General features: G+C 39.5%; 1 protein-coding gene across 7 annotated transcripts in view; it reads left to right on the top strand.

Annotated features, from left to right (window-relative positions):
• The window catches only part of CHD9 (chromodomain helicase DNA binding protein 9), a 192787-nt gene that overhangs the window by 105068 nt on the left and 60222 nt on the right, over window positions 1–27497 (top strand). For all 7 annotated transcript variants that reach the window (XM_019535722.1, XM_019535721.1, XM_019535719.1 and 4 more), the window contains 10 exons: window positions 2195–2312; window positions 2847–2933; window positions 4192–4329; window positions 8260–8381; window positions 11883–12126; window positions 13671–13847; window positions 16624–16767; window positions 18524–18779; window positions 22427–22637; window positions 26925–27120. In XM_019535722.1, coding sequence (XP_019391267.1) covers window positions 2195–2312; window positions 2847–2933; window positions 4192–4329; window positions 8260–8381; window positions 11883–12126; window positions 13671–13847; window positions 16624–16767; window positions 18524–18779; window positions 22427–22637; window positions 26925–27120 — 1693 coding nt within the window. The remainder of the gene's footprint in view (window positions 1–2194; window positions 2313–2846; window positions 2934–4191; window positions 4330–8259; window positions 8382–11882; window positions 12127–13670; window positions 13848–16623; window positions 16768–18523; window positions 18780–22426; window positions 22638–26924; window positions 27121–27497) is intronic.

Below are 27497 nucleotides of genomic sequence, written 5' to 3'. Positions count from 1 at the left end.
ACGCAGTCTCTGGACTGTGGCCTGGAGCTCCTCCAGCTGGCGTGCCAGAGACCCCAGTAGGGGTATAGATTTCTTACTGATGTGTTTCCAGTGTCTTTTTAAGTATTTAGGATAGACTGACCAGTCTGTAATTCCCTGGGGCTTTCTTGGTCCAGTTTTGTTAAGATGGGAACCAGTTTGCCCTTTTCCAGTCTTCTGGGATCTTGCCTTACCTCCATGAGTTCTTAAAGATAATAGCCAGTGCTTCTGCGATTACTTAAACAGAATGAATCTCATCTCACCCTGCTGACTTAAAAACAGTCACCTGATCTAGGTTAGCATCCAACTTGTTCTTTCCTTATTCTAGACTGAGGTTTCTCCTTCTCTTTCCTTGCTGCAAACTGTGCCAGTCACCTGATAATTGTTTTTTGAGTTATTTTGTCTTTTCTTTCAGTCTTTTTTTGGTGATGACTGAAGTAAAAGAAGACATTAAACACTTCAGCCTTTTCTGCATCCTCTATTAATAAATTCCTTTCCCCATCCAGTACAGGACCTGAACTTCCTTGGACTTCCTCTTCCTTCCAGTACACTTCCGGAATGGTTTTTATTACTTTTTATGTCTTTCCTAGTTACATTGCAATTTGGGCCTTAGCCTTGCTGATTTTTTTTTCCCTACGTGCCTACACTATACTTTTATACTCAGCATTAGCAACACATCACAATTTCCACTTTTTGTGTAATTTCTTTTTAAGTAAAATAATTGATAAGTTCACAGTTTAGCCAGACAGGTAGGTGTCTTACACCAGTGGTTTTCAACCTTTTTTTATTTACAGACCCCTAAAAAATTTCGAATGGAGGCATGGACCCTTTTGAATTGTAAGTGTGGGTATTCACATGCTTTTGATTGATCATAGTTGTTTTTCATGAATCCCTTAGACATAGTCCCTGGAACCCTAGGAGTCTGTGAACCACAGGTTGAAAACCACTGTCTTACTGCATTTTTTTTCTTTCTTTTCAGTAAGGATAGCATACATTTGTGCCCATAATATTGTCTCTTTAACATGCAGTTAGTTATCTTGGACTTTTTTCCTTTAGATTCATCTCCCATAGGATCCTGTTCACCTGAGTTTAATAAAGTCTGCTTTTCTGAAGTCTAGTGCTTTTATTTGCTGCTTTCCCTTCATTTCCTCAGGATCACAGGCTCTTACCATTTCTCTTCCACTGTCACCAAACTTGCCTTCCACCTTCAGATTCTGAGCCAGTTCCTATTAATAAGCAGCCAATCAAGATGACCTTTCCTCTGATTTCACTGGTCCAAAGTAAAAATATAGTAAGGGATGATAAGGAAAGAGCCATTTTTGGTATTTTCTCATTTATGCTTCCTCTCCCCACCAAGCCATTAAAATTGCCAAGACAAAAACATGCTTGTGAGTAATTTCATTGCGTTCTTGTTCGGGAGTTTAAACAATTGCAGGATTAAAAGGCTTGAGTGTTTTAGGGGGGGTGGGCTTTTTTGTTTTGGGGGGGTGGGGTTTGCATTTTTTGTTTTTTTTATTTAAAAAGACAAAAAAACCAACTACCTAGGTCTTGTTTCCTGGATGGATGTAGATTTTTCTCTTTTATCCTATTCTTAGAGTCAGCTATACTGTGTAGAAATTGTTCTATACATCTAGTGTTTAATTGGATGCTTGAAAAACAGTAATTAAAAATATGAAAGTATACTCAGATAATGTTAGTTTTCATTTCACACAAGAACAGTATAATCAAAACTTTATTCAGAGAGAAGTTTTCTAAAATCTATTTCTGCATAGATTAAATAGTTTACCTCAGGGTAATAACAAAGGTCCCAATCTTGTATGATGGTATGTGCAGGTGGAACCATTCATCTGTATAGAGCCCCATTAATTTAGCTGTGGTTACACCCACTTTGAGTGATTTGCCTGCCTGCAACATTGTAGAGTCAAGACCAGTGTTGTTCCTTGCATGCTGGAGGGAGAAAAGATAATATTTAAGAAATCCAACATTGTGGTATGATAGAGAGATAATGGTTGTATAAAGATGGAACATATTTTGTGCATACAAACTTTAAAAGATGCATTTCTGTTCTGTTTGGATTAATATATTTATGTAATATTGCATATTGTTGAAACAGTGATAAAAACATGTTAAAATGTTGATTTTCTTAAAATATTGACGTGTTCTTATATAATTTTAGCTCTTACCTCCACTGTGAATGGGCCACAGAACAACAGCTTTTGAAGGATAAAAGAATCCAGCAAAAAATCAAACGGTTCAAGCTGAGGCAGGCACAAAGAGCTCACTTTTTTGCAGATGTGAGTAAGAAATGGATATGTAAACTAGGTTTTGTTGCTTGCCAAAACTTTATTTTTAATTTGAATAGTTGAATTTAGTGCTAATAAGTCTGTGTTTTTTAGAATCATTTGTAGTTTTTCCTAAAATTTCTTAAGATAATTTGATGAAAATTATAATATTTGTGATAATAAAAGTTCTTTCAGATTTTAAAAACAGGATTCATTGGGTAGCTTCAGTTGTGATCATTTGAGACGCATGTTATTGTAGACAGATAGACTGAATAGGGGTAGGTACTATACTGCAACAGCTACGTCACCGCACTTCATTCTTAAATGATAGCGGCTTTCTAGTCTAGAGTTACAGCTCTCTCTGATGCCAGTTGTTTCTAAAAGAATGTGATAGTTTTGTGGTATACATGGAACCAATAGTTGCATTTTATATTTCTATCTAAATCAGACTTTGGGTAGAGGGAAAGGTAACATATTAAATTGCAACATTTGTCTAGTTCTCCTTGGCATTCCCACGTTACTCATTATATTACTCTTGAATTGCAGATGGAGGAAGAACCTTTTAATCCTGATTATGTTGAAGTAGACCGGGTATTAGAAGTCTCCTTTTGTGAAGATAAGGATACTGGGGAAGTAAGTAAATACTAAATAAATTAAAAATATATATAACCTGAAATAAACCAAAAGATATACTCTCAAACAGTCTTTTGTGATTCTAACATTTATCATTATTTTAGTGAACTTGAGAAGAAAAACTATGTGAGCCTTATTAGTAATTTTACTGAAGTCTGTAAGCTTGTGACTTTTTCTTCAGTTCAGTTCTCTGAGGCCATGAGGAGTCAGCTTATGGCCTAACTACAGGGTGTGTCTATGCTGTGTCTGCAGCATATCACAAAAGAGATGCTCCTGATTGGGCCCTGCTCATGCATGCCAAATGCACAGTTGCACTTTTGAAGCTGCTCTAGGGCCATCAATGCCTAGAGACCAGGGTCTTGACAGCAACCAGTCAGAGGTCACCCCTTCACCAGTATGTTTTTGTATTTGGTATATGGGAGTGGATAGTTAGGGACTGCTCAGGAGTAGTCCTGTTGGGACACATTGGGGATGCTTTGTGGTCATACACAGTTTGATCCCACATCTTCTCACTTCAAGCTATGGCCAAGTGAAACCTTGTAGTACTCTGCTGTTTTTCTGTCAACAAGGGCCTGGATGACAAGGGAGCAGTAGTCAGACATCGCTACACTCAATGTGCTTATAATATGACATTTTAGTCTCTGAAATTCTTTGAAGTTTTTCCAAAGTTAGTAATTTTGATATAAAATGACAAAGGGAAATGTACATTGACAAAAACGATTAGTGGCATGATTTATGAGGATGGGTTGAAAGGAATAGTATCACTTAGTCTGGAGAAGAAAAGACTGAGTTAGGATTTATTTGATAACGTCGTTCAAATACCTGAAGGGTGATTATATAGAGGATGGAGAAAGACTTTTCTCTGTGGCTATAGGGAACAGGTCTGGGAGGAATGGCCTCAACTGCAATAGAAGAAACTTAGGTTGAGGATTAGAAAGAACTTTCTGAGTGTGAGGGTGGTCAAGCATTGGAACAGGCTACTGAAAGGAGTTGTAGAATCTCCATCCCTGGAAATTAGACTGACCCTTTTTAGGATGGTTAGTCAGGGATCATCCTGCCTTGAGCAGGGGCCTAGCTAGATAACTCTGTGAGATCTCTTCCAGCCCTACTTACCCATGATTACTTGAGGTAATGCAAAGTCCTTTCATTTTTTAAAATCAGGATTAATCAGGTCTTATTTAAATGTTCTGCCTAGATATTGGGTTATGTTAGTAATCTGTGTACTAAATAAAAAGTTGATTACATTTTTTTTCTGCAGCCTGTTGTTTACTATTTAGTAAAGTGGTGTTCATTACCATATGAAGATAGCACATGGGAGCTGAAAGAAGATGTAGATCAAGCAAAAATAGAAGAGTTTGAACAATTGCAAGCTTCCAGGCCTGACTCAAGGCGACTGGTAAAAATATACCTACTTTGTTTGTAGTCAGTATGTATGGTGAATATGATTTGTTTCTTTCAACTTTGAACTTTCGTGTTAGAAAACATTTTCCCCATTTTTGCCAGTGATAAACAGGTCTGGTTCTGCCTCCAAAGTTGCATATAGGCTGATGACTCGGTAACAGGTTTTGAGCCTTACTAGCCAGAGAAAGTAGAAAACACACTACTATATATGCCCACAGCTAGAAACAACAAGGATGTTAAGCAGATCTTGCTTCCTCTCCGCAGAAGATCCACAAACAGAGATTCCTTAGCTACTAACTGTTGGGATTTTTTTTCTCTTCGTAAGTGGCAGTCTCATGGAAAGAAATATATAACTTTTGAGACAAAATGTTGGCTTATTATATTGGATTTAATAGCACTAAATGAAGAGAAAAGAGTGGTAGTTATTTTTATTGAAGAATCTCTCTTGATTGTCAGTGTGGAAGACCTACATTTTTCATACTAAAACACGGATTTTTGTTTATTGTAAAAATAAATGGCTAGGGAGAATATTTCTGTATAATTATGTAATCCTGTATGATTTCTTGTAGCATTTTATTTCTTTGTTTTTTAATGCTATACTTTTTAAAAATTGAGACTTACAGACCACTTTAGCTTCCTTTTGAATGAGTTCAGTTCAGTTCCCCTGTGTCTTACTTGCTTGTTTGAAATGTCACTATATAAGAAGAAGGGTTTTTTAGATATTGGTTGCATAATGGTGTGTGCGTGTGTGTGTGGGGGGGAGGGATAGTGATTTAGAGCAGTGATGCCCACAGTTTTTTAGCCTCAGGTCAAATGAATGGTATGAGGTCAGTCCACAGGCCAGATAAGGCTCCATGCTGTATGTTGAGGTTGGGCCCTGGGGCCCCATCCAACACTGCCCAGCTGGAATCAGGCTCCATAGGCCCCACCAAGACCCTGTGCACCAAGATTGGGCTTTGTACTGTCCTGTACAACTTATCTTGTGTGCAGAGCCATGGCCCACAGGGCTTGCCAGAAGCCGAATGACAAGGGACTGGGGGGGGCAGATCTGACCCATAGCCTAGGTGTAGAGTAAAAAACTTGATTTCTTCTAAATATCAAATGATATAAATGGTGCAGCTGATTGGCAAAACTTGTGACTAAACATTTATCGTTGGAAAATACCAATTAATTGAAATAGAAATGTTTTGTGGAAATGGTTCAGTTTCAACAGACAGACGGATACTGGGCAGAATTTCAGTGTTACTCTGCCTGGTTTCTATCAGTGGCCTTTCTGGTTTCCTGCAAAAAATTTTTGCCCAATTCCGTAGTAGGCTGTGAAACCTGGAGTCCCAGAGTTTGGCTGCTGATATTCCAGGCTCCCAACTCCCTTTAGCCCACTCAGCAGATTACTGAGAACTAAGCTTCCTGGTACTGGAAGCCCATTAGCCTTGTTTAATGGACTCAAGGACAATGGAAACTGCTGAGTGAAACTGAATAGATTCTTGTCCATTTTACTGCTGCTTACCACTAAATGGTGATAGTGACATTAAATGGCCTGTATCAAGTTGTCAAGGCTCTGATTAGATTCACTGTTGCTATTCAGTGATAGGCAGCAATGAAACATTTGGAACAGTTGGGTCCCTTACTGAACAGGGGAGCCAACCTAGTGACAGATGATGAGGAAAAGGCTAAAGTACTGAATGCCCTTTTTACCTAGATTTTTCACAGTCAAGGTCAGCTCCCAGACTACTGCACCAAACAGCAGAGTTTTGGGAGAAGGTGAGGAGCCCTCAGTGATGAAAGAACAGGTTAAGGACTATTTAGAAAAGCTGAATATGTACAAATCCATGGGGCCAGATGCAATGCACCTGAGTGTGCTGAGGGAGTTGGCTGATGTGATTGCAGAGCCACTTGCCATTATCTTTGAAAAACTCATGGTGATCAGGGAGGTCCGACTATTGGAAAAGAGCAAATATAGTGCCTATCATTAAGAAAGTGAAGAAGGAGGATCTGAGGAACTACGGACCAGTCAGCCTCAGCTCAGTCCCTGGAAAATCATGGAGCAGTTCCTCAATGAATCCATTTCTATGTACTGGAGAAGAAGGTAATCGGGAACAGTCAGCACGGATTCACCAAGGGCAAGTCATGCCTGACCAACCTGATGAAATAACTGGTTTTGTGGATGTAGGGAAAGCAGTGGATATGATATACCTTGAGTTTAGCAAGGCTTTTGATACAGCGTCCCAGAGCATTCTTGCAAACAAGCTAAGGAAGTATGAGTTGGATGCATGGACTGTAAGGTGCATAGAAAGCTTACTGGATCGTCAGGCTCAGTGGGTGGTGGTCAATGGCTCAACGTCTAGTTGGCAGCTAGTATCAAGTGGAGTGCCCAGGGGTCGGTTAGGGCCAGTTTAGTTCAGTATCTTCATTAACGATCTGGAAGATGGGATGGAATGCACGCTAAACAAGTTCATGAATGATGCCAGGCTCAAAGGGAGGGTAGTAGATACACTAGAGAGTAGGGCTAGGATTCAGAGTGAACTAGACAAATTGGAGGATTGGGCCAAAAGAAATTTCATGAGGTTCAGCAAGGACCACTGCAAAGTCCTGCACTTAAAATGGAAGACTCCCATGCTCTGCTACAGACTTGGGACTAAGTAGTTAAGTAGCAGCTCTGCAGAGAAATACTGGGGGGTTACAGTGGACAGTAAGCTGGATATGAATCAGCAGTGTGCCCTGCTAGTATACTGGATTGCATTAGTAGGAGGATTGCCATAATATCAAGGGAAGTAATAATTCCCCTCTATTATGCAGTAGTGAAGCCATATCTGGAGTACTGTGTTGAATTTTGAACCCCCCACTATAGAAAAGATGTGGACAAGTTGGAGAGAGTCCAGTGGAGGGCAACAAAAATGGTTAGGGGGCTGAAGCCCATGATTTATGAGGAGGGGCTGGGGGAACTGGGCTTACTTAGTTTGCAGAAGAGAAGACTGAGGGAGGATTTGATAGCAGCCTTTAACTACCTGAAGGGTAGTTACAAACAAGATGGAGCTAGACTGTTCTCTGTGGTTACAAATGATAGAACAAGGAGCAATGGTCTCAAGTTGCAGCAAGGGAAGTTTAGGTTGAATATTAGGATTACCTAGAGATGTTGTGGAATCTCCATCTTCGGAGGCTTTTAGGGCCCAGCTCAACAAATCCCTGGTTGGAATGATCTAATTGGAGATGGTCCCTGCTTTAGAGCAGGGTGTTGGACTAGATGACCTCCTGAGGTCCCTTCCAACCCTAACTTTTTATGATTTTATAACAGACAGTCATTCAGCTGCTGCCAGGGTTTTCAGGGTTCCCAACTCCACTGTAGCCTACCAGATGGGCTGGCAGAGATTCCAGGGAACGTGTTTCATTTCAGAAAGGCCACGCTCTGTGCTTCCAAAATGATATATTATGGGTTTGGGTCCTGTGGCTATTTGAATTTTTGCATTTTCATTCCAATTAGGGATATAAATATTTTTTTTTAAACTCATCATTTTTTTAGAGAATTAAAATGTGATTTAACAGCTAGCTGTAGAAAATAGAATCTTAACAGGCATTTATTAAACTCTCTCATTCTGAGTGGTTTTGCTTTTTTTTTTTTTTCATCTTGTACAATTCAAGGCAGTCATTTACTGTTGTTATCTCTTAGTCCGAGAAGTTAGTTATATTTACTTTAAAATTAAGAGGCCATTTATTTTTGCATATGAATAATAAAAACAAATTAATAGTCTTGCTTTATTGAACCAATAGTAAGTGACCACTGCAATACCTTTTCAATCAAAGGGTGAGCAATCCAATTCAAAATCCTTTGAGTCGCTTGTTCTGAAATATTATGTAAAGAGGCATTTTGAAAACAGGAAAATATTGATTTTTTTTTTTTTAACTCAATATATATTGTGTTTTTCTGAAGGACCGACCTCCTCCGAACTCTTGGAAGAAGATAGAACATTCTAGGGAATATAAAAATGGCAATCAGCTCAGGGAATACCAACTGGAAGGACTCAATTGGCTCCTGTTCAACTGGTACAATAGGTATGCACTCTGAAGGTTTTTGTAAATTTTATTCATAATGGATTTTAAAATGGGTTCCTGGTTTAAAATGATAGATTAGCATTGTTAGTTACATTTGTGTGGATTTATCTGTGTTTAACTAAACAGTTAAGACCTTAAAGAAAAAGAATAGAAATTGTTGTGTTTGGAATTTGCTATATGATTTTTTGTTTTGGATATCTCTGTCCTTTTGATTCCTGAGGTATTGGTTTTAGCAACACCAAAAAAAACCCAAAACCCACAGGGAGGGGGTTAAACCAAACTTGACACTTACCAGTGGAAACAAGTCACCACTTACTTATGTAGGCTTCCCTTTATTCCTTCAGAGGAGGAGGTAAGAAAGCAATTCAAAATGAAAGCATCAACAGGATTTTAAATGCAAGAAAAGTGTAGAGGAAAACGTTGGAGAACTGAAGTGCCCTCTGCTTCCCTTCAAAATAACAAAGCAAAAAAGAGAGTACATAAAGAAATGCATACATTTACTCATACCTATGCTATTACAGGAGCTTACCATGGGGTGATTACCAGTAATGGCAGGCTGGCTGTGAGGGTTTAAATCTCCTGTACCATCAAGGCTATGTTTAAACAACAGGGGCCACTGTTGTTAGCTAGGCCACTGCCTTAACACCTTAAGGCAGTTGGACCCCCTGGTGTGAAAACAGTTTTGGCAGTAGGAGGCTTTCTGTCACCAGAGCATAGGTATTCCCCTAAATGACAGAATATCTGATGGCAGTTGCATCAACTGTGAGATTTGACCTTTTCACTCTGTCAACTGTCTACTTTTGAACCACAGAGATAGCTTTGAATATTTAACAACTGAATTACTATAAAAGTTAACAGCACCAATCAGTCACCATTGAATACTTGCCACAGAGAATCATTTGTCTCATCCAGATAGAAAGTAATGGGAAGTGCAGTAGGAAATCAGCCTGGATAAATGGTGATCTCTTCAAGGAGTTGAAACTCAAAAATGAGTCCTATAAAATGTAGAAACTTGGCCATAGTACAAGGAAAGAGTATAAGAATGTCACATGGGCATGTAGGGGAAAAATTAGGAAGGCCAAGGCACAATTTGAGATGCAGTTTGAGGTGTCAAGGGACGTAAATGGTAATAAAAAGAGATTTAGGTACTGTATTTCACAGTGTACAGGTTGACATGGTGTAGACGTCAACCCCACTTTTCTGATCCAAAAAGTTAGGATTTTCATAGTATAAATTGATCTAACTTTCTGGCTCAGAAATATGGGGTTGAGTTGTACCAGATGAGGCTGGCGTTCAGCTGCTTCAGCCCAAGTAGTACCGCTCGCAGGGGATGGGGCCAGTCTCTGTGCTTGGCTGTCAGGGAATGGGGCTGCATTTTGTGCCTGGCCAAGGGGCATCTCCATGGCGATGGCAAGGCCCACAGGAATGCCATCTCATGTTAGGTTAATAAGGTTGGCTTGGCATGGGAGGAGGGTCAAAAGTATTGATACTGTGTATAAGTCAAGGTGGAAATTTAAAGTAAAGATTCTGGCTTCAAACCTGAACTTGTTCACTGTGAAATACAGTATGTCAAAATAAGAGGGAAACCAGTATTTCCATAGGTCCCTTACAGAATGTGAATGACAATCTGCAGATAATCCAGAGCAGACTGAAGTATTTAATGTCTTTTTTGCTTTAACTTTCACAAAAAGGGTAGCTACCAGATGACAAATGTAGTTGGCAGGAGAAATAGGGAAGGAGACAAACAGTCTTGACTAATGGCAGAACAGGTTAGGGATTACTTGGAGAAGCTTGATGATTTCAGGTCAGCAGGACCAGATGGGAGGCTACTAAAGGAATTGGCTGAGGTAATTTTGGAGCCATTGGCTATCTTTTTTGAGAATTCATGGAGCTTGGGTGAGGTTCTGGATGACTGTAAAAGGACAAATATAGTGTCCATCTTTAAGAAGGGGAAGAAGGAAGATCTGGGGAACTACAGACCAGTCGGCCTGATCTCTATACCTAGGAAGAGCATGAAGCAGTTTTTCAAGGAATCAATTGTGACGCACCTAGAGGAGAACAAGGTGATCAGGAACAGTTAGCATGGATTCACCAAAAGCAAGTCTTGCCTAACCAATCTGATTTCCTTCTATGATAGTGACAGGCTCTGTGTATGAGTGGAGAGCAGTGGATGTGGTATTCTGTGAATTTAGCAAGGCTTTTGACACTGGTGACATGATATTCTCATTACCAAGCTAAGGAAATAGACTTGACCAAAGTACTGTAGGGTTGATACATATCTGGTTGTATCATGGTACTCAGTGAGTAGTCCTTAATAGCTCAATATCTAGTTGAGAGAAAGTATTAATTTGGGTTCCCCAGGGATCTGCCCTGGGTCCAGTATTGTTCAACGTCTTCATTAATGATTGGGATCATGAGGTTGAGTGCCTGCTTAGCAAATTTGTGGATGACACTAAGTTAGGTGGAATGGCAGACACACCTAGTAGCAGGGCTAGGATCCAGAATGACCTGGATAGACTGGAGAAATGGTCCACGATCAAGTGAGATGAGATTCAGCTAGGACAGGCACAAAATTCTGCACTTGGGATGGAATAACTACATGCACAAATGCAGGCTGGGGACTGACTGGCTAGACTGGAGTACTAGAGAAGGACCTGAGGGTTACAGTGGACAGTAAACTGAATATGAGCCAACAGTGTGCTTTTTGGTGCTAAAAAAATCCAACAGCATCCTGGATTGTATTAACAGGAATGCCACTTTCAAATTAAGGGAAGTGATTTTTCCACTCTATTCAGCACTGGTGAGGCCTCGTATGGAGTACTGTGTCCAGTTTTGGACCCCACATTTCAATAAGTTTGCAAAGAGTCTAGCACAGGGCAGCCAAAATGATTAGGGGCCTAGGAGACGAGACTGAGAAAAGGCTGCAAGAATTAGGGTTATTTAACCTACGTAATATAGACGAGGGCTTAGAGGTGTAGGGGAAAAAATGGTGGTGATATAGTAATGACCATGTTTGAGTGCCATTGAATATAGCATGGTTCTTTTCCTTCCTCCCCTAACACCTTGGTGTTTGCACTACGTCCTCCAAAGTGTCACAGGACCTCCAACAGATCTTTATTCCACACACATAACAGGGAATCCGTGTCTTGTAGATCAGTGCTCTAAGTCTTTGGTGGCAGCTAAGTCTGAAAGAAATATTTTAGGGAAGCTGCCAGGAGAGTCTGTTAGTATGTTCCTTCCTTTCCTAACTTCCTAATCTCAATGCAGTGTATAGTTGTGGCAGACTGAAGACAAGGGGGTGTACATACCCAATTTCATTCATTCATTACAGAGGATGGGATTCCCTTGAGCATCTTCTGCATCGCCTGACTTTTTTTCTTTTTATGATTTATTTTAGACTGTTTTAATGAGCTTTAATTATTTTCAGATACTGTGCTTTGAGTAAAAGTTTAATGTTTGTAGTCCTCTCAAGCTAAATAACGAATATATTTATATTTTCAGGAGAAACTGCATTTTAGCAGATGAAATGGGCCTTGGCAAAACCATTCAGTCAATTACATTCCTCTATGAAATCCTCCTGACTGGTATGCGTGGGCCTTTCTTAATCATAGCTCCACTTTCCACTATAACTAATTGGGAAAGAGAATTTCGTACGTGGACTGATATTAATGTTGTGGTGTATCATGGGAGCATGGTTAGCCGGCAGATGATACAGCAGTACGAAATGTACTTCAGAGACTCGCAGGTATTGTAGTGATGCTTTTGTTCACTAACTTATCTAAAACCTATAACAGGTAGGAAACGTGCCGTACATAACAGAGATATATGTCATAGTAAAAGCCATTTCTTATCAAAAGGTATTATGGTTTGTTTTTCTTTTCGTTTTTTTTATTAACACTGGTCAGAGTATTTAATGTATTAAATAGATGGGTGCTGTAAATTGGTTGTGGTAAGATTTCATTTCCACTAGATTATTTGGCTTCAACATTTTTATTGATGTGCAGAATACAAAGCTGACATCAGTGTGGTTTTGTGGGTTAGGTAAATGTCAGACACAGCCAATTGCAGCATTTAGGCCTGAATTCTCTCAGTAGAGGGCAACAGAAGTTAAGTTCTTTAAGCTCTGTATAGTCTAAAAAGTGAATTTACTTGCCATGTATGCTGCTATTTATTTTCTTTAGGGCATTAATGAGCTTAAAGGAACACTGCCAAGATTTTTACTTCTGCTACTAATGTTTATTGAAAATTGAAACAATTTGCTTTGTTTTCAACAATTATATTATTTAACATACGACTTGCTTTGTGCTAGATGTCCTTGTCTGCTATCTTATAGAAATACCTGATATGATTATATCTAATGATATAAAACATCTAATGAAATTTTATGTGATAAAGCAATACCGATAGTAGTTCATTTTACTATTAATTTATTGCAGACGTGTCAAACTTATAAGGCCTCATGGGCTCGATGAATGGCATGGGGTTGTTTCATGGGCTGGATAAATGATGTGAAGCCAGTCCATGGACCTGATCCAGCACTTGGGGCTGGTTTGGGGCAGACACGGGTACCACATGCAGGTACCACATGAAGCGCCTGTCCCAGCCCAGACCCACATATCATGCGTAGTGAGTGGGACTGATCTAATATGTACCTCATGTAGCATGTAGGTTCAGTCCGAGACCTATGGGAGCACTGGGGAACATACAATAGGGCTCTGCAGGCTGTATCTGACATCCCTGAATTATTGCATGCTAGTTGTTTTGCTGAAGAGCTGGCCTATTGTATGTCAGTTCAGTGGAGTCTAGCACATTGACAACATATACGTGTTTTTATTGTTATTTTAATAAAGAAATTGCTGACAGACAAGTCCTGTTTTCATAATTTGCTAATGTAGAATGATATCTCATCTAGTTTTATTACTTTTTTTTATGACAGCGAATTTTTAATAATAAGATTTTTTTCACATAGTTAAAAATGTGGCATACTGTGACACTTCTATTGCTATAGTTTTTATAGGTTAGTTTCTGATAGTTGGAAGGCAAAGTAGAATCAATTGGAAATATATTTGTTTAACAGGATAGCATTCTTAAAAATGGAAAATTACTGATTTGGTGTTAATTATAGTGTGTCAAGGACTTAGCATCTTTGGTAAGATGAAGTCATTTATATTTCAAGATATTAAGGTACAACTGATTAATATTTCAGTAGCAAAACCAGGAATTTGAGTATGAAAAATGAGTGGTTTCAACAAAGGTGACACATTGCCTTATTTGTTGATCAATCTCTAGGGGCGTATCATTCGAGGTACATACAGATTCCAAGCCATTATCACCACTTTTGAAATGATTCTTGGTGGCTGTCCAGAACTCAATGCAATTGAATGGCGTTGTGTTATTATTGATGAAGCACACAGGCTAAAGAACAAAAATTGCAAACTCTTGGAAGGACTAAAACTCATGAATCTTGTGAGTGATTACATTTTATTTACTTGGTTTAATAAGATTTCTTTTCTGTTAAAACAATTTAAAAGACTACTACAGTAAATTGTAATAATGTATAATTGTTAAATTTAGAATGTTTCTATAAATGTTCAGTCCTATGAAAATTCTGATGATTTTCTCAGTTGAAGGTATGCCATTTTCAGAAATATTTTCAGTATGTTTTTAAGACTGAAATTCAACTTAAACTACCTTTTCTACAAGGCTATTTTGTATAGTCAAGAATTTAATTACAGTGGTATTTCCCATCTATAAAATATTTCCAACGAAGTATTTGCAAATACCATATTTACCCAAACACAAGATGACATCCCGTTCCCCTCCATTCAGTATGGGGGGGAGGGGGAGAACCCTTGCCTTTTATATTTACATATAAGGAAATGCCATTAAATACATAGTCTGTCATTAACTGCTGTGAAAAGCAGGGTGTGCTCAGTATTAGAAACCAACTATGAAGTTGATTAAATGCAGCAAACACTATGTGACTGTAAAACACAGGGCCCATATTGGACAAACTGATGGGAATCTACTGTAGGGATAATTTAGTGCAGCCTATCTGAATAATATATATTCTAGTGCCCATTGCATGTAGTCCCCCTCAGTGCTGAACTTTTTCAAGTCATGGTGAACCATTACATTGAATGCATTTTGACTTGTTCTTCATGCCCACAGCTGAGCTGCACCTTTCTTTCCCATTAACAATGATTCCTGTTTCTTCACCAGCCTTAAATATCTGGCAAACATCACCAAATGAGGTCCCAAACAATTTATCCAGAATACCTGTGTCACCCCCTCCCTTAGCCTGTTGCATGTGATTAGTGTGGCCCCTGCCCTCCATGAGGTAGAGCCAGACCAGTAGTACCTCATCTGTCTGGCCAGATGCCTCATTGTCCTGTGCCTCATCTGGGTATACATTTTTAAAGGATTCAGAGACTTGTGACAAGAACACCCAGTTCTAGTCATGAGTAGGGGCTAGTTAGTCTTCTTTGTGGGGGAGTATCTGGAGTATATACATACTGAGCAGTGTTGAACTGTGGGATCACCATGGCATGAAATGCTCTTTATGCTACTGAGGCCCAGCTCAATGGTAAATCATGAGCCTTTTGACTTTGGGTTAATATCACGCATACTTTGTAATACGCATAGTAATCCCAGACTAAAAAGTCTAGGATGGAGGGTGCTTGCTTGTAGTATCTGGGGGCATCCGAACCCCAAGACCTCCAGACTCGGGCCTGCAATTACAATGCCTGCCAATGAATTTGGGAATATCTGAAGTCCCAGAGTGATAGGTCCAGGATAAAGGATGCTCGCCAGTTGTAGTGCCGTACATGGTGTTTAGAACAATTGAGTTCTGCCTGCTCAGTCAATAAGGTTTTTGGAATAATTCAGTTCTGCTTAATGGATATGATTTAGAACAGATCTGGCTTATTTGACCTGGAACACAAAATAGATTTAAAAAAAAAAAAAACCCCAAACCCAAAATGTAGGTACAAAAGTGCTGCTTAAAGGTATGTTTATGAAGTAACAGTACTAAAATTTGCAGCCTTTTAAAAAAGGCAAATTAATCAATTCTCACTGAACGAAGTTTAAGGGTAGCTGTAGCAATTTGCCTATATGCAAATTATTACAGGTTTGTTTATTTTGAGGTCAGTGTTTTCAGATTTGCCATGTGCTCAAAGAAAGTAGGGTCTGACAGTAAGGAGGAGGGAAGAGGGTATAGGGGGGAAGACATTGGGTGGCAGATGGCAAGGGGGCTACCTGACCCCCAGATTTATTTTCCGTGCTGTAGCAGTGGGAGGGGGACAAATTCAAGACAGCCTTCCAGTAATTAGATTCTATACCTGGAAAATTATAATGAATTGATAAAATTTCCATATATAGAATCTGGTTATTGTGGGGGTTGTCTTATATTCAGGGTTGTTTTATATTCAGGTAAATGGTAGTTGCTTTTTATAACAGAAGCTGGATAATGTTAAAGATGGGCAGGATTTAAGACTGCAAGATGCTGACAGGAATTTACTACTACTACCTTACCCAAATGAATAGAGATATTGTGAAATAGAAGGTTTTTGTGGGTGATATCTTTTATTGGAGCCCTGCATGGTTGAGATTGTTAGACGAGCTTTCAAATACAAGGCATTCTGATGAAGAATCAAGCAGGAAGTCTGCGTTATGAAAAATGCTTTGCATTCTAAAGCTTATCTAATTTAATCCTAACTATGCAATTGGTCCAATGAAAGGTATCACCCACAGAAAACCTACCTTGTCTTTCATATAATTCCTGCATCATCATAGCTACAACTTCAGTCCAACATTAGATACATTGTTGGTTTTTTGAGTCTCATAGTCATGCTTTGCCTTGAAATATTGGGAATTGCCTGCTGTTGGAAGCAGAATGCCAAAATAAATGTTTCAGTTTTGTAACCTGGTATTCCAATTTCTGTTTTACATTTATCCATAACATTTGAGAGTGGGATATGAAAATATTATACAGCAAAAGAGAGAAATAAATTGTATACTCCTGTATAGCCAAGAAATAGCAAGACATGTTACATTTAGAGAAATTCTGACTTAAATTGTGTTTATTGATGGCCTTTATTTTGTTTGTAAACCACTGTATCTATAGTGCCTACATACTGAACTGATTAGATATTAGTACTTAAAAAATAAACAAGCCAGAAAAACAACTTTTTTTGTGAAATGTGTGTATGCAATTTCATGTGACATCTGTGTCTTTATGTAGGAGCACAAAGTGCTGCTGACAGGCACACCGCTGCAGAACACAGTTGAAGAATTATTTAGTCTCCTTCATTTTCTTGAACCTTTGCGTTTTCCTGCTGAATCTACATTCATGCAGGAATTTGGGGATCTTAAAACAGAGGAGCAGGTACTATATATGAATTGTTACTTAGCTTCTCAGTTGTAAAATAATAAGAATGAACAGTTTGGGAGGTTATTTTTGTTCTTTTTGTTACTGCTGTGAGTGGGTCATATTTAATTCCTTTTTGGATGTCACTGTTCTTTCAATTATTTTCAAAATAATGTGGGTGACTAATCCTTTGTACTGTATGTTCTTTTCTTTTGGCAATCACATACCTACCCTTCAGGGTAGGTGTAATTTTTCTAAAGCATAATGATGATACGGTGTTGTGTATATGAAATAGTGGTGCGCTGCTAAAGATTTTTTGGGCCCATGCCACTGGCCAATTATTAATGAGCCATGTCAGCTGGTACTGAGCTGATTGCTGATATGGAAGCCTGGCATCTTGGAGAGCAATGTCCGGCTGGTAAATCTGTTAGAGGGAGGGAGGAGGTGGGGGGGTGCAGGTCGAGGCCCCCACAGTGAGGGAGGGAGTGGGGCCAGGGCAGGGAGGGATGGAGCTGTGAGCAGGTCATCTGGGGAGGATGGGAGGCTCCCACCACTGCACACACCTCTGGGGGAGGCATCGGGGGTATGTGCCCCCCGGACCTGTTTGGGGTAAGGGTGGGCTGCTGATGTGTGCTGGGGCTAGGGGCAGCACCCAGCTGTTCCCAGCATAGGGGTTGGCCTGGGGCTGTGCTTGGGATGGGCAGCAGTGGTGCTGGGAGGGAGGATCACAGGGGGCCTAGAGCCATCTCAAAATTTTCTGTAGCCCCCCTCCCAGCGCTGCTGCCACCTGCCCTTAGTGCAGCCCTAGCCCAACCTCCCTGCTGGAAAGAGCCGGGTGCCGCCTTTGGCCCCAGCCCACAGCAGCCGCCCATCCTTACCCTTCACGCAGAACTGAGGGGCCATGCCTCTCCCAGGCATGTGCACAGTGATGAGAGCCATCCTGCCCTTCCCGTGCCCCCCAGATGAACCACTTACAGCTCCCTCCCATGAGTTGCTGTGGCTGGGCAGCACCAGTCCCACTCCCTCCCTCACCATGGGAGCCTTGATCTGCCTCCCCATGCCCTTTCTCTCCCACAGACTTACTGGCCTGATGCTCCTTTCCAAGCTACCAGGCTGCACTCCTGGCCATGTGCATGCTGTAGCTGTGCCCGTGCCCACAGCATTTATTGGCAACATTATTGGCCACTTCAGGCAAAAAAAGCCAATTGCTGATAATGTCAATTTTCCTTTTATTGGTGCCAATACGATATGGACCAATGTATTGGTGCACCTCCTAATATGAAATCATTCTTTCAAATGATTAAGATGAGAAACTCTGCTTGGCATTCCAAACATACAGTATTTGAAATGAAATATAACCTGTCGAAGAAAATCTCTCCAGTATTTTTGTTTCAAATCCTTTATATTTTAATTAGTATTATAGTGTACATGGTAATTATATGCTTTTAATTATTAAATTCTCAGAATTGTAATTGATGTTAGATAATTATTTTTTTTTCTTATTACATAACAAGCTTTATATATATGACAAGTAAAAGAGTGATCAAAGTTCTCTTTTCCTAAAGCTGGGTTCTTCACTACCAAAAAGCTTCCTTTTTTTTCAGTGCACCTTAAAAATAATTGTGGTAATTTGTGTCAAAAAGCCAGAATATATCCCTTCCAGGGATATATTTCATGTAAATATGGCAAAGCGGTGATATAGAAGCTAAAACATTAAATTAAGCTACTTTGCTACCTTTTTATGTATTCCTATTGATCATTAAATTTTATTCAGGTGCAGAAACTACAAGCTATTCTGAAACCAATGATGCTGAGACGTTTAAAAGAAGATGTAGAGAAAAAGTTGGCACCCAAGGAAGAAACTATAATTGAAGTAGAACTAACTAATATCCAGAAGAAATATTATCGTGCAATTTTGGAGAAGAATTTTGCTTTTTTGTCTAAAGGAGCAGGCCAAGCTAACGTACCTAATCTAGTTAACACTATGATGGAACTCAGAAAGTGCTGCAATCATCCTTATCTCATCAAAGGTAATACGATTATAAAATACTCAAAGCCTCTTAAAACAAAATTGAAAATCTCAGTCCTATTTTATTTCAAATCTTTCCCGTTTTGTTCAGAATTGTAGGGTTTGGTATTTCTTGAAAAGTATCCTGATTAAATTTTAAAACAAACTTATGTCAGTTTTCTGTATCTATATGTATGTGTATATATGTATGCATAGAGAAAATGATTCGAGAAAATTCCGTTTAACAATGTCTGAAATATGAACAAGCGTGTGTGTGTGTATGTATGCTTGTTCATATTTCAGACCATGTTAAATGAAAAATCATTTTCTCGAGGGGGGCGGTGTTAGAGTAATTTTTTTTTTCCAGAGTAGGATTCTGATTTGAAAATGTTACATCTCTTTCAATCTCTCCATAATCAAGAAGTCTGGATCTTTAACTGTGAAATTCCTGTAGCTATTGAAAACAAATATGTAGTGTAGCTTAATATTAATTTATTTTCTTCTGTTCATAGATCCCTTGAATTCATTATTTTTCTCTACTTGTAAGAAAAATACAGCTGGAGCCAGATCCTCTTCTACAGACTAGATATCTAAATGACAAAGGGGTGGTTGTTAAACATCTAAGTCTCCAAGCTGTTTAGAGAGTTAACATGTCAGGAATATCAAGTCCCTGAAACACTTTTAAGGCATCTACTTTTGTAACATGTCTTCATCTTAGCCATAAACATGTAAATCACAAAAAAGCAGTGAGGAGGAGGAGGAGAATTCATTCACCTTTTGCTTGAATAGGATGTTGATTGTGGCACTCACCAAGGAAGAGAGAGATCTGGGTTCTAGGCTTGCTCAGCCTAAGCAGAGGTTTGAATTGGTCTCACTCATTAAGAAAGTGGCATTACCACCAGGTTATATGCTTAAGCAGGGCTCAGAGCATCTTGCTGGGGTGATCTGACCTCCACGGACTTCCTGCCCCTTGGGCAGGGAGCTGGACCCGATGATCTTGCAAGGTCCCTTCCAGCCCCTGATGTCTATGAAATCCTTCATCCCTACTGAAGCTGGACTGCTAGTTGGAAAGGAATTGAGAGTCCTGGGGGCAAAAAGCAAACAAGCAAGAGGGTTGCCTTACTTCATATTCCAGTGGGGAGGATACCCTAGGTTCTGGTCCCTGTTTCTAATGCTGTGTATGCATTTGCAGTGAACAGTCACTGCAGCATGCATATTGCAACAGTATATTGCAACAGTATGTTGCAACATTGGAAACTGCAGAATCAGGTAACCAGTTGCTTGTTGTCATAGTTCCGTGACTTTGCCATTCCTTCACCGGACAGGATAGAAGGTGCTCTCAGCCTTTCTGGATCCAAAGCATGGTTAGGACACTTTCCTGGGTAATCGGGTGTATGGGATCAAAGTGCCTCAGACTGTGTGGTCTGGAACCTAGGTTTCCCTCTTGCTGGCAAGTACCTTAAACACTAAATTAGTAGATAATAGGTGGGTGGCTCCTACTGCTCAGTTCAGCTTCTTTCCAACTGATTTGGATTCTGAGATGATAATGGTGCATAATGGGCATCAGTGATTGAGACATCTGAGAGGCAGGTATTTGTTCCCATAAACTGCCACTGTTGGCCACTGCCTTCTCAGTGCTGTGTGCCCTGGAGGCCCATAATGTTGCCCACTGAGACCCCTCCTCAGAGCCTTAAATGGAATATACTTCTTGAGACCAAATGTTTATATGTTTGAGCAAGCAACCATATAGGTGTAAGCATTTAGTAAAATAGGATTTAGGCCTATTTTACAGCAAGACTAAGGAAAGTGCTATTTTAAATGTTACAGGTGTGTGTGTGTGTGTGTGTGGCTTTTCAGGCCACCTTTGCAATTCTGGGCTATTCTGGAGGTTCATGTGGCCCTTCACATAGCTTTGTGCCTCCTTGAGTGCCTATATGGGTTCCTCTACATGTGCAGGTAAAGGCACAATGGGATCTAATGCAGGAGCTACACAGTCGTGTGCATAGCAGGACATATGATTTGTTGGATTGTGCATTAGATCCCAGGCTCCCCTTGCACCAGCAAGAAACAGGCTCCTGTTTGGGAACCCTCTCAGTTGAGGGACTCCCAACCGTGGGGGCACCCCATGCACTCCCCAGAGCTAGGGGATTGCAACTGCCATGATCCCCTGAGCCTTGAGAGTGTGGGGGAGATTGCAGCCGTGCTCTACAGGTAGGTCCAGCACTAGGAAGCACATTGTGGGGACCCAGCCTCCACACCTGTGAGCTGGATCCTGGCAGCTGGGGGTTGCTGCTGGGACCCAGAGTCAGCATCTGTTAAAGCTGAGTCCCCTTAGCTGTGGGACTCCCAGTCCCAGTGGGGGTTGGTGCACCCCTGCAGCTGGGAGCCTTGTCAGCTGATGGGTCTCCCAGCTACACAGGCAAACTAAAGCTCAGTAGCAACCAGCTATCAAGTTAGTACAAATTTTTCATGGTCAACTTTATAGCTGGTTGGAGATGTTTAGGGTATGATTAGCTACTTTGTGTATGTAGCAGGTCTCAGGGTATTTTGCAATTAACCAGTTAACTGCATAATATCTATAACGTGTAGAAGGCCTAAGTATCATCAGCCTCACCTAGATTTCTGTATTGTTAAAGACGTTGTTCCATGCCTGATGCACCACAACAGCATATAGAGCCCACCTGGGCACATCAGTGCTTCCCAAGGTCTCTATAAAATTTCTTCTGAGGGCCAAATTCTGCTTTTATTCATAGCTGCGCAACATGATCAGTAATTGTGAAAAAAAGAACCTGGCTATAAAAAGAAAAAACAATTCATGGGTGAAATAGAGTTGAATAGCTAGCCTGACTCTGTTATAGGGGTGAAATGGGCCCTATTCGATTTGGATTCAGATTTGGCCTGAATCGGGGACAGTGATTCGATTAATTGATTTGGATTATTGTCCCTGATTCAATTTGGCCAAATCCGAATCTGAAGATTCAATACTGATTCAGAAAATCAGCGGTTCGGACATAGACAAAGCTTTAAATGTTTTTTCAGCATGTCTCGAAGTACTAGGCATAGCTGTGTCCCACAAGAGTGGGGGGACACTTCTGGGTCTGCCAGGGAGTGAGCTGGGCCCCCCCATGCCCACCTGGCTTGGCGATAGGACACGGGGGTACCCTGGGTGCCCCCGAGACCCAGGAGGCACCAGTCACCAAGCTAGGGAGACATGGGGCGAGGGGCCCTAGCGCACACCCCGGTGGACCTGGAAGTGGACCGGAAGTGCTTCTGGTCCATTTCTGGGTCTGTTGCTGAGCACACTTGGGAGCCCCCCAGGCTTCTGTGGGACACTCCATGCATCACAGCACTCATGAGCCACCTGCTACCTACAGGTAGGTAGAAAAAAGCATTTAAAGCTGTGTCTATGTCCGAATCTCTCCAAGCTGAGTCGAAGGGTTCCAGTTCGATTCGGAGAGATTAAAGGGTCCTCTGTTTTAATTCGGTTTTGGCCACCAAATCGGGCTGAAACTCCGTTGAATCAAATCAGGGACCAAAGCTTCGCACAGCCCTATTATTCAGTATTTTGTATTGGAGGGGGGAAGGGAGAGATTGAATTAAAAGCATACCTACAGTTAAAAAATAATAATAAAAATCTTTGAGACTAATACGGTATATATTTTGTGACAGGTGCTGAAGAGAAAATCCTTGGAGAGTTTAGAGAGACATATAGTCCAACTGCACCTGACTTCCACCTACAAGCAATGATCCACTCTGCTGGTAAATTGGTTCTCATTGATAAACTTCTTCCAAAAATGAAAGCAGGAGGCCATAAGGTGCTTATCTTCTCTCAAATGGTTCGCTGCCTTGACATTCTGGAGGACTATCTTATACATAAGAGGTAGGAGGTTACATAAGTTACGATTACAATATGTTGTTCTTTTGAATAGTACCCAGGATACCTTATCATAATATACTAGGGATAAAAATAGTGAATTTGGTAGTTTTTTCCATAGCCTGCAGTATATATCTTTTTTTCAACTTTGGCAAATGCATCATTCTTTAATGTATTAATATGTATTTTAAATGAGTAAACTTCATAACATTGTGCTAGGTTTTTGGCTGTAGCCATGTTGGTCTAAGGACGTAGGCAGGCAAGATTCTTTGGGTAGTTTTGATATCTTTTATTAGAGCAACTGAGTAGCTGGAAAGTTCTTTGCAAGCTTTTGTGCGCAATCACCCTTCTTCAGGCATAGGAAGTCTCTGATGTTCTGAGACTCCAAGGAGTGAAAGAAGCTAAAAGTGTAACAGGTTGTCAGTGAGAGTGTAAATAGGTGTAAATTGGGAAAATAAAAAGGTAGAGCAGGGAAGGGAGGGGGAAAAACCAGGGGGGGAAAAAATTAAGTGATTAAGGGAGACTCCAGTAGTAGTAATTCAAGGTAGGTTTTTCATATCTAATGCTGAAAGAATACAATTATTATCAAGTGCTTATACTAAGATCATGTTTCATCTCTGTTTTTTAATAATTATTTATGCATTATTACACTCAAAGAAAAATAAGACATGGATGTTGCCTATTACTTAGCAGTGAAATAGTTGCTAATATATAGGTAAATTGAACAATGACATTTTTCAAATTGCTTGCATTTTGTATGTTGTTTTTTCTAACATACTGTGCAAAAGTCAAGGAAATAAATGTTGGCACATATATAAATATTTCAATGTGAGATGTTTATCTCTGCTGTAGCAACATTTAAAAAATGTATAAACTGGGAAACAGTAATATGGACTAGATCATTTGTGTATTTAGGAGTGTGGGGGTTTTGGAGGGTTTTTTTAAAAATTATTATTAGGGTAGCATGGAACACTCTTTGTTTGTCAGAAACATGGCTTTTCTCCTGTACTTCAGTTTAACTAGAATATTTTAATAGGTTTAAAGTCAGAAGTATTATATAAGTTGGGAATTATGTTCATGTAAAATTGTAGCAAAGAAATATTTAAAATAAAAATAGTGCAACAGTGACTGTATGTTGGACATCAGTAATAGTACAAATGCAAACATGGTACTTTTACTGATTTTTATTTTTTTTAACTTCTATTCTAAAAGCATTGGAAAGGATACTCTAGGGAATGCAACTGAAAACATTCTTTATTATTGTATACCCTTCTCTTAGTTACTTTTCCTGCAACATCCTTTTCATGTATATTAATCCTTATAGATTACCCCCACTGAAAGCCAAACCAGTACAAGATGCACAATTTTCATTCAAAGAACACCAAGCATATAAATTGCCTTCTATATTCTTCACTCCTGAATTTGGTCTAGACTCTAGACTTCTGTGGGATATATGCCTGCTGAGTCAAGATTGAATGTGAACAAAATAGAATGCAATAGTCAGTAGTATTTTTTCCTTTGTGAAAGAAATATTACTAAATTAAGTTTCTTTAGGACACTCAGCATTGACACTTCGGATCAGGCAGAAATAGTTTTAATTTCAGTTGCACAGCATATTAAAAGAGCCTGGTTCTCATCATTTACCAGGTTTAAAGATCATAATCCTTTTGTTATAAGTAGAGTTACTCCTGATTCATGTTAGTATAAGGTCAGAATTATGCTGTATGGCCCCAGTTCAGCAGATCTCATCTGCTTAACTTTTAATTTTAAGTCCCTAAATAATCCCATTGACTCTAGTGCAGCTCCTCACATATTTAAAATTATCTGATTAAGTACTGTTCTGAATCAAGGCATGAAATTGCCGGCCTGATCCAGAGTCAGCTGAAGTCATTAGGAGGTTTTCTATCAATTCTGATGGGACTTGAATTAAACTAATAAAAACTGTCATGTAAACATATAAAAACACTTAAATGGCTCATTTTTTACAAGTCTTGAAGAATTTAGTATTAGACACTGACAGTTTTAGTTTTTTGGTATTGTTTAAAATCCTATCTAAAGAAAATGTTTGACTGTTTATTTGTTTTCCCAGATGCAAATAATACATAAACTAATGAATCTTTATGAATATGTAGAATCTTCTGCTGAAAGCCACAAAGTATAAACTTGCTTGATATTACTCTTTGATTAGGATTGTTAGTACATGACAACGCATACGTGGCTGCCTGCCAAAATGCCTGTGGACCTGTGAATTATCTTGTGTGCCATTTTATGCTTGATTAGAAGGAAAAACAAACTTGGGAAGCTTTCAGCTAACAAATGCAAATTTTACATCTTACCCCTTTTTGCCACATGTAGGGGGTTTTGCTCTTGTTTGGAGGTGGGGGAAGGAATCATCTTGTTTTAGGTTTAGCTGTTCCAACATTTGCACAAGATTTGGTTTTAATGTTAAGTTAGGAAAGGAATGACAGTTGACTTACAGATTTTTAGGTTTGTCAGCTTTTCCTACAAATATTTGAATGGTAGCCACAATTATTCATTTTTCTTCAATTTTGGTTTGGCTTGACGATGCTTATGTGGCTTGTCCTCTGGCAGCTAATTAAATATTGCGTTTACTGATTAGTCACTACCCCTAATGTAATTGGCATACAATAAGAAACCAAAGCATTCTATACTTTCTCTGTGTACACAATAAATGATCAAAGAATAGCATATCATCTTGGAATTTTTGTGCATAGTTCTTTGAAAAATCAGTGTTCGGGAAGACTCAAAAAGCGAATAGAATGTTAGGAATTAAGAAGGGAACTGAAAACAAAATAGAAAATGTCTTTATGCCACCATGTGAATCATTGGTCCTCCCACATCTTGAATCCTGTGTATAATTCTAGTTGTCCCACCTCCACCTTACTAGAATTTAGAAAAGCTATATAGAAGGGGTAAGCAAAGATGATCAGGGATGTGGAGAGATTTCCAAATAAGGAAGGATTAAATAGACTAGGACTTTTCATCTTAGAGAAGAAAGCAAGTGGGAGGAGATACAATTATAGGTCTGTAAAACAGGGAATTGTTATGGAAAGTAAATAAGGATTTACTGTTTACCAGCTCTCACATACCTGAGAATTAGGAAGCAGGTCTGTGTAATTTAACTTACAGAAGTCATTACCACAACATGCTTGTAAAGGACAGCTCTTTACCCAGATTCTAAAGAGAATAGGCAAATTCATTCAGAGTAGATCCGTGTATTAAACACAACAGTAGGTCTACAACCTCCAATTCAGGACTCCTTAGGCCTCTAAATCAGTGCTTCCCGAACTTTTCCTCAGCATGACCCCATTTATGGCCCTATTTCCTTCAGCATGGCCCCTGACTCCAAACCCACAGCCCCCACCCCTGCACCCCTGCGGCCCCATCCACTGATGTTGCAACCCATGTGGGGTTGCAGCCCACAGTTTGGGAACTGCTGCCCTAAATGCTGGAAACTGGAGGGGAAAAGGGCAGATTTTCTTGTTAGCATCCAGTATTTTCCCTTTAGTATCTTCTCTATACCATCTGAGAGACAGGATACTGGACTACGTGGCCCTGTAATTTAACCTAGTATGATATCTCTTATGTTCTTAAATTTGTAATTTTTAACTAAATCTTTTATGGACTTTTTGACACAATGAAACACCACAGTAATTCATATTCCTGTTATACGTGATCATATATTATGATTTCTTCTCAACTTTTAAAGTTTAAAGCAACTTAGTATAAAGTAGAGTTATCAAACTCATCTGGCCCTACAAGCTGGATGAGTGGTGCAGGATCAGCCCATAGGCTGAATCAGGCCCACAGGCCCCTACTTTCATGCATGATCCAAAGCATATGGCACCCACTCGGGCCATGCCAGGCCAGTGGCCCAAGTGAACGCCTCGTGCAGCACAGCCTCAGACTACACCAGTGTGTGGTGCAGCCCAGGACCAGTCACAGAAAGCACCACAGGTGGCACAACTCAAGCAGGTTTGAGGGAGCATCATATATGGTGCAGAGCCAGGCCAGCATAGTGTATGGGTTGATAGAGCAACACTGGTGGCCAGATTGTGGGAAATGTCAGAGCTGCTTTTAAGTACTTTTCAAAATGTAAACTTCATCCCAGTTGCTGGTTATATTCATCAAGAGTAAACAGAAAACAAAGGGGTTTTTTCATATTAAATAATAAATACTTAAGCAGCATTGCTTGTATCATTCTTATTTTTCTAAATATAGATTTTTTGTAATAGGCTTTTTATTTGTTTGTTTTTGTTTTATGCTTTCTAGATACTTATATGAACGAATAGATGGAAGAGTAAGAGGGAATCTGAGGCAAGCTGCTATCGATCGATTTAGCAAACCAGACTCTGATCGGTTCGTGTTCCTTCTGTGTACCAGAGCTGGTGGACTGGGCATTAATTTGACTGCAGCTGATACATGTATTATTTTTGATTCTGACTGGAATCCTCAGAATGATCTGCAGGTAAATTAATTTGAGATAAAATGTATAAAACATAAGAAAGCAGAGATAATCAGAATAAACTTGGACATTTTATTATATATAGTTCTGAAATACTGAATCTTTTTTAACTTACATTTTGCAATTTTTGTGAAGTTTTCATATATGTATCTATATATTTATTATAGATGCCCATATATAGGTATATTAGAGAGCACTTATCACCAAATGAAAACTTACTGTACATTTCACTAATAATGAAGAATACAGCTAAAAAAAAAATGCAGTAATAAATAAATAAGCTGGGCTTTCCCTTTCACTATCACAACTATACTTTTTCATTATGCTTTTCGAAGTTGCCTTAAAAACCTAGAGAATTTGAAATATTCTAAAAGTTTCTT

Source organism: Crocodylus porosus, unplaced genomic scaffold (genome assembly GCF_001723895.1).
Source record: "Crocodylus porosus isolate Cpor-Errol unplaced genomic scaffold, CroPor_comp1, whole genome shotgun sequence".
NCBI lineage: Eukaryota > Metazoa > Chordata > Crocodylia > Crocodylidae > Crocodylus > Crocodylus porosus.
The sequence above is the reverse complement of the archived record's forward strand: the minus strand, read 5'-3'. Positions and strand labels throughout refer to the sequence as shown.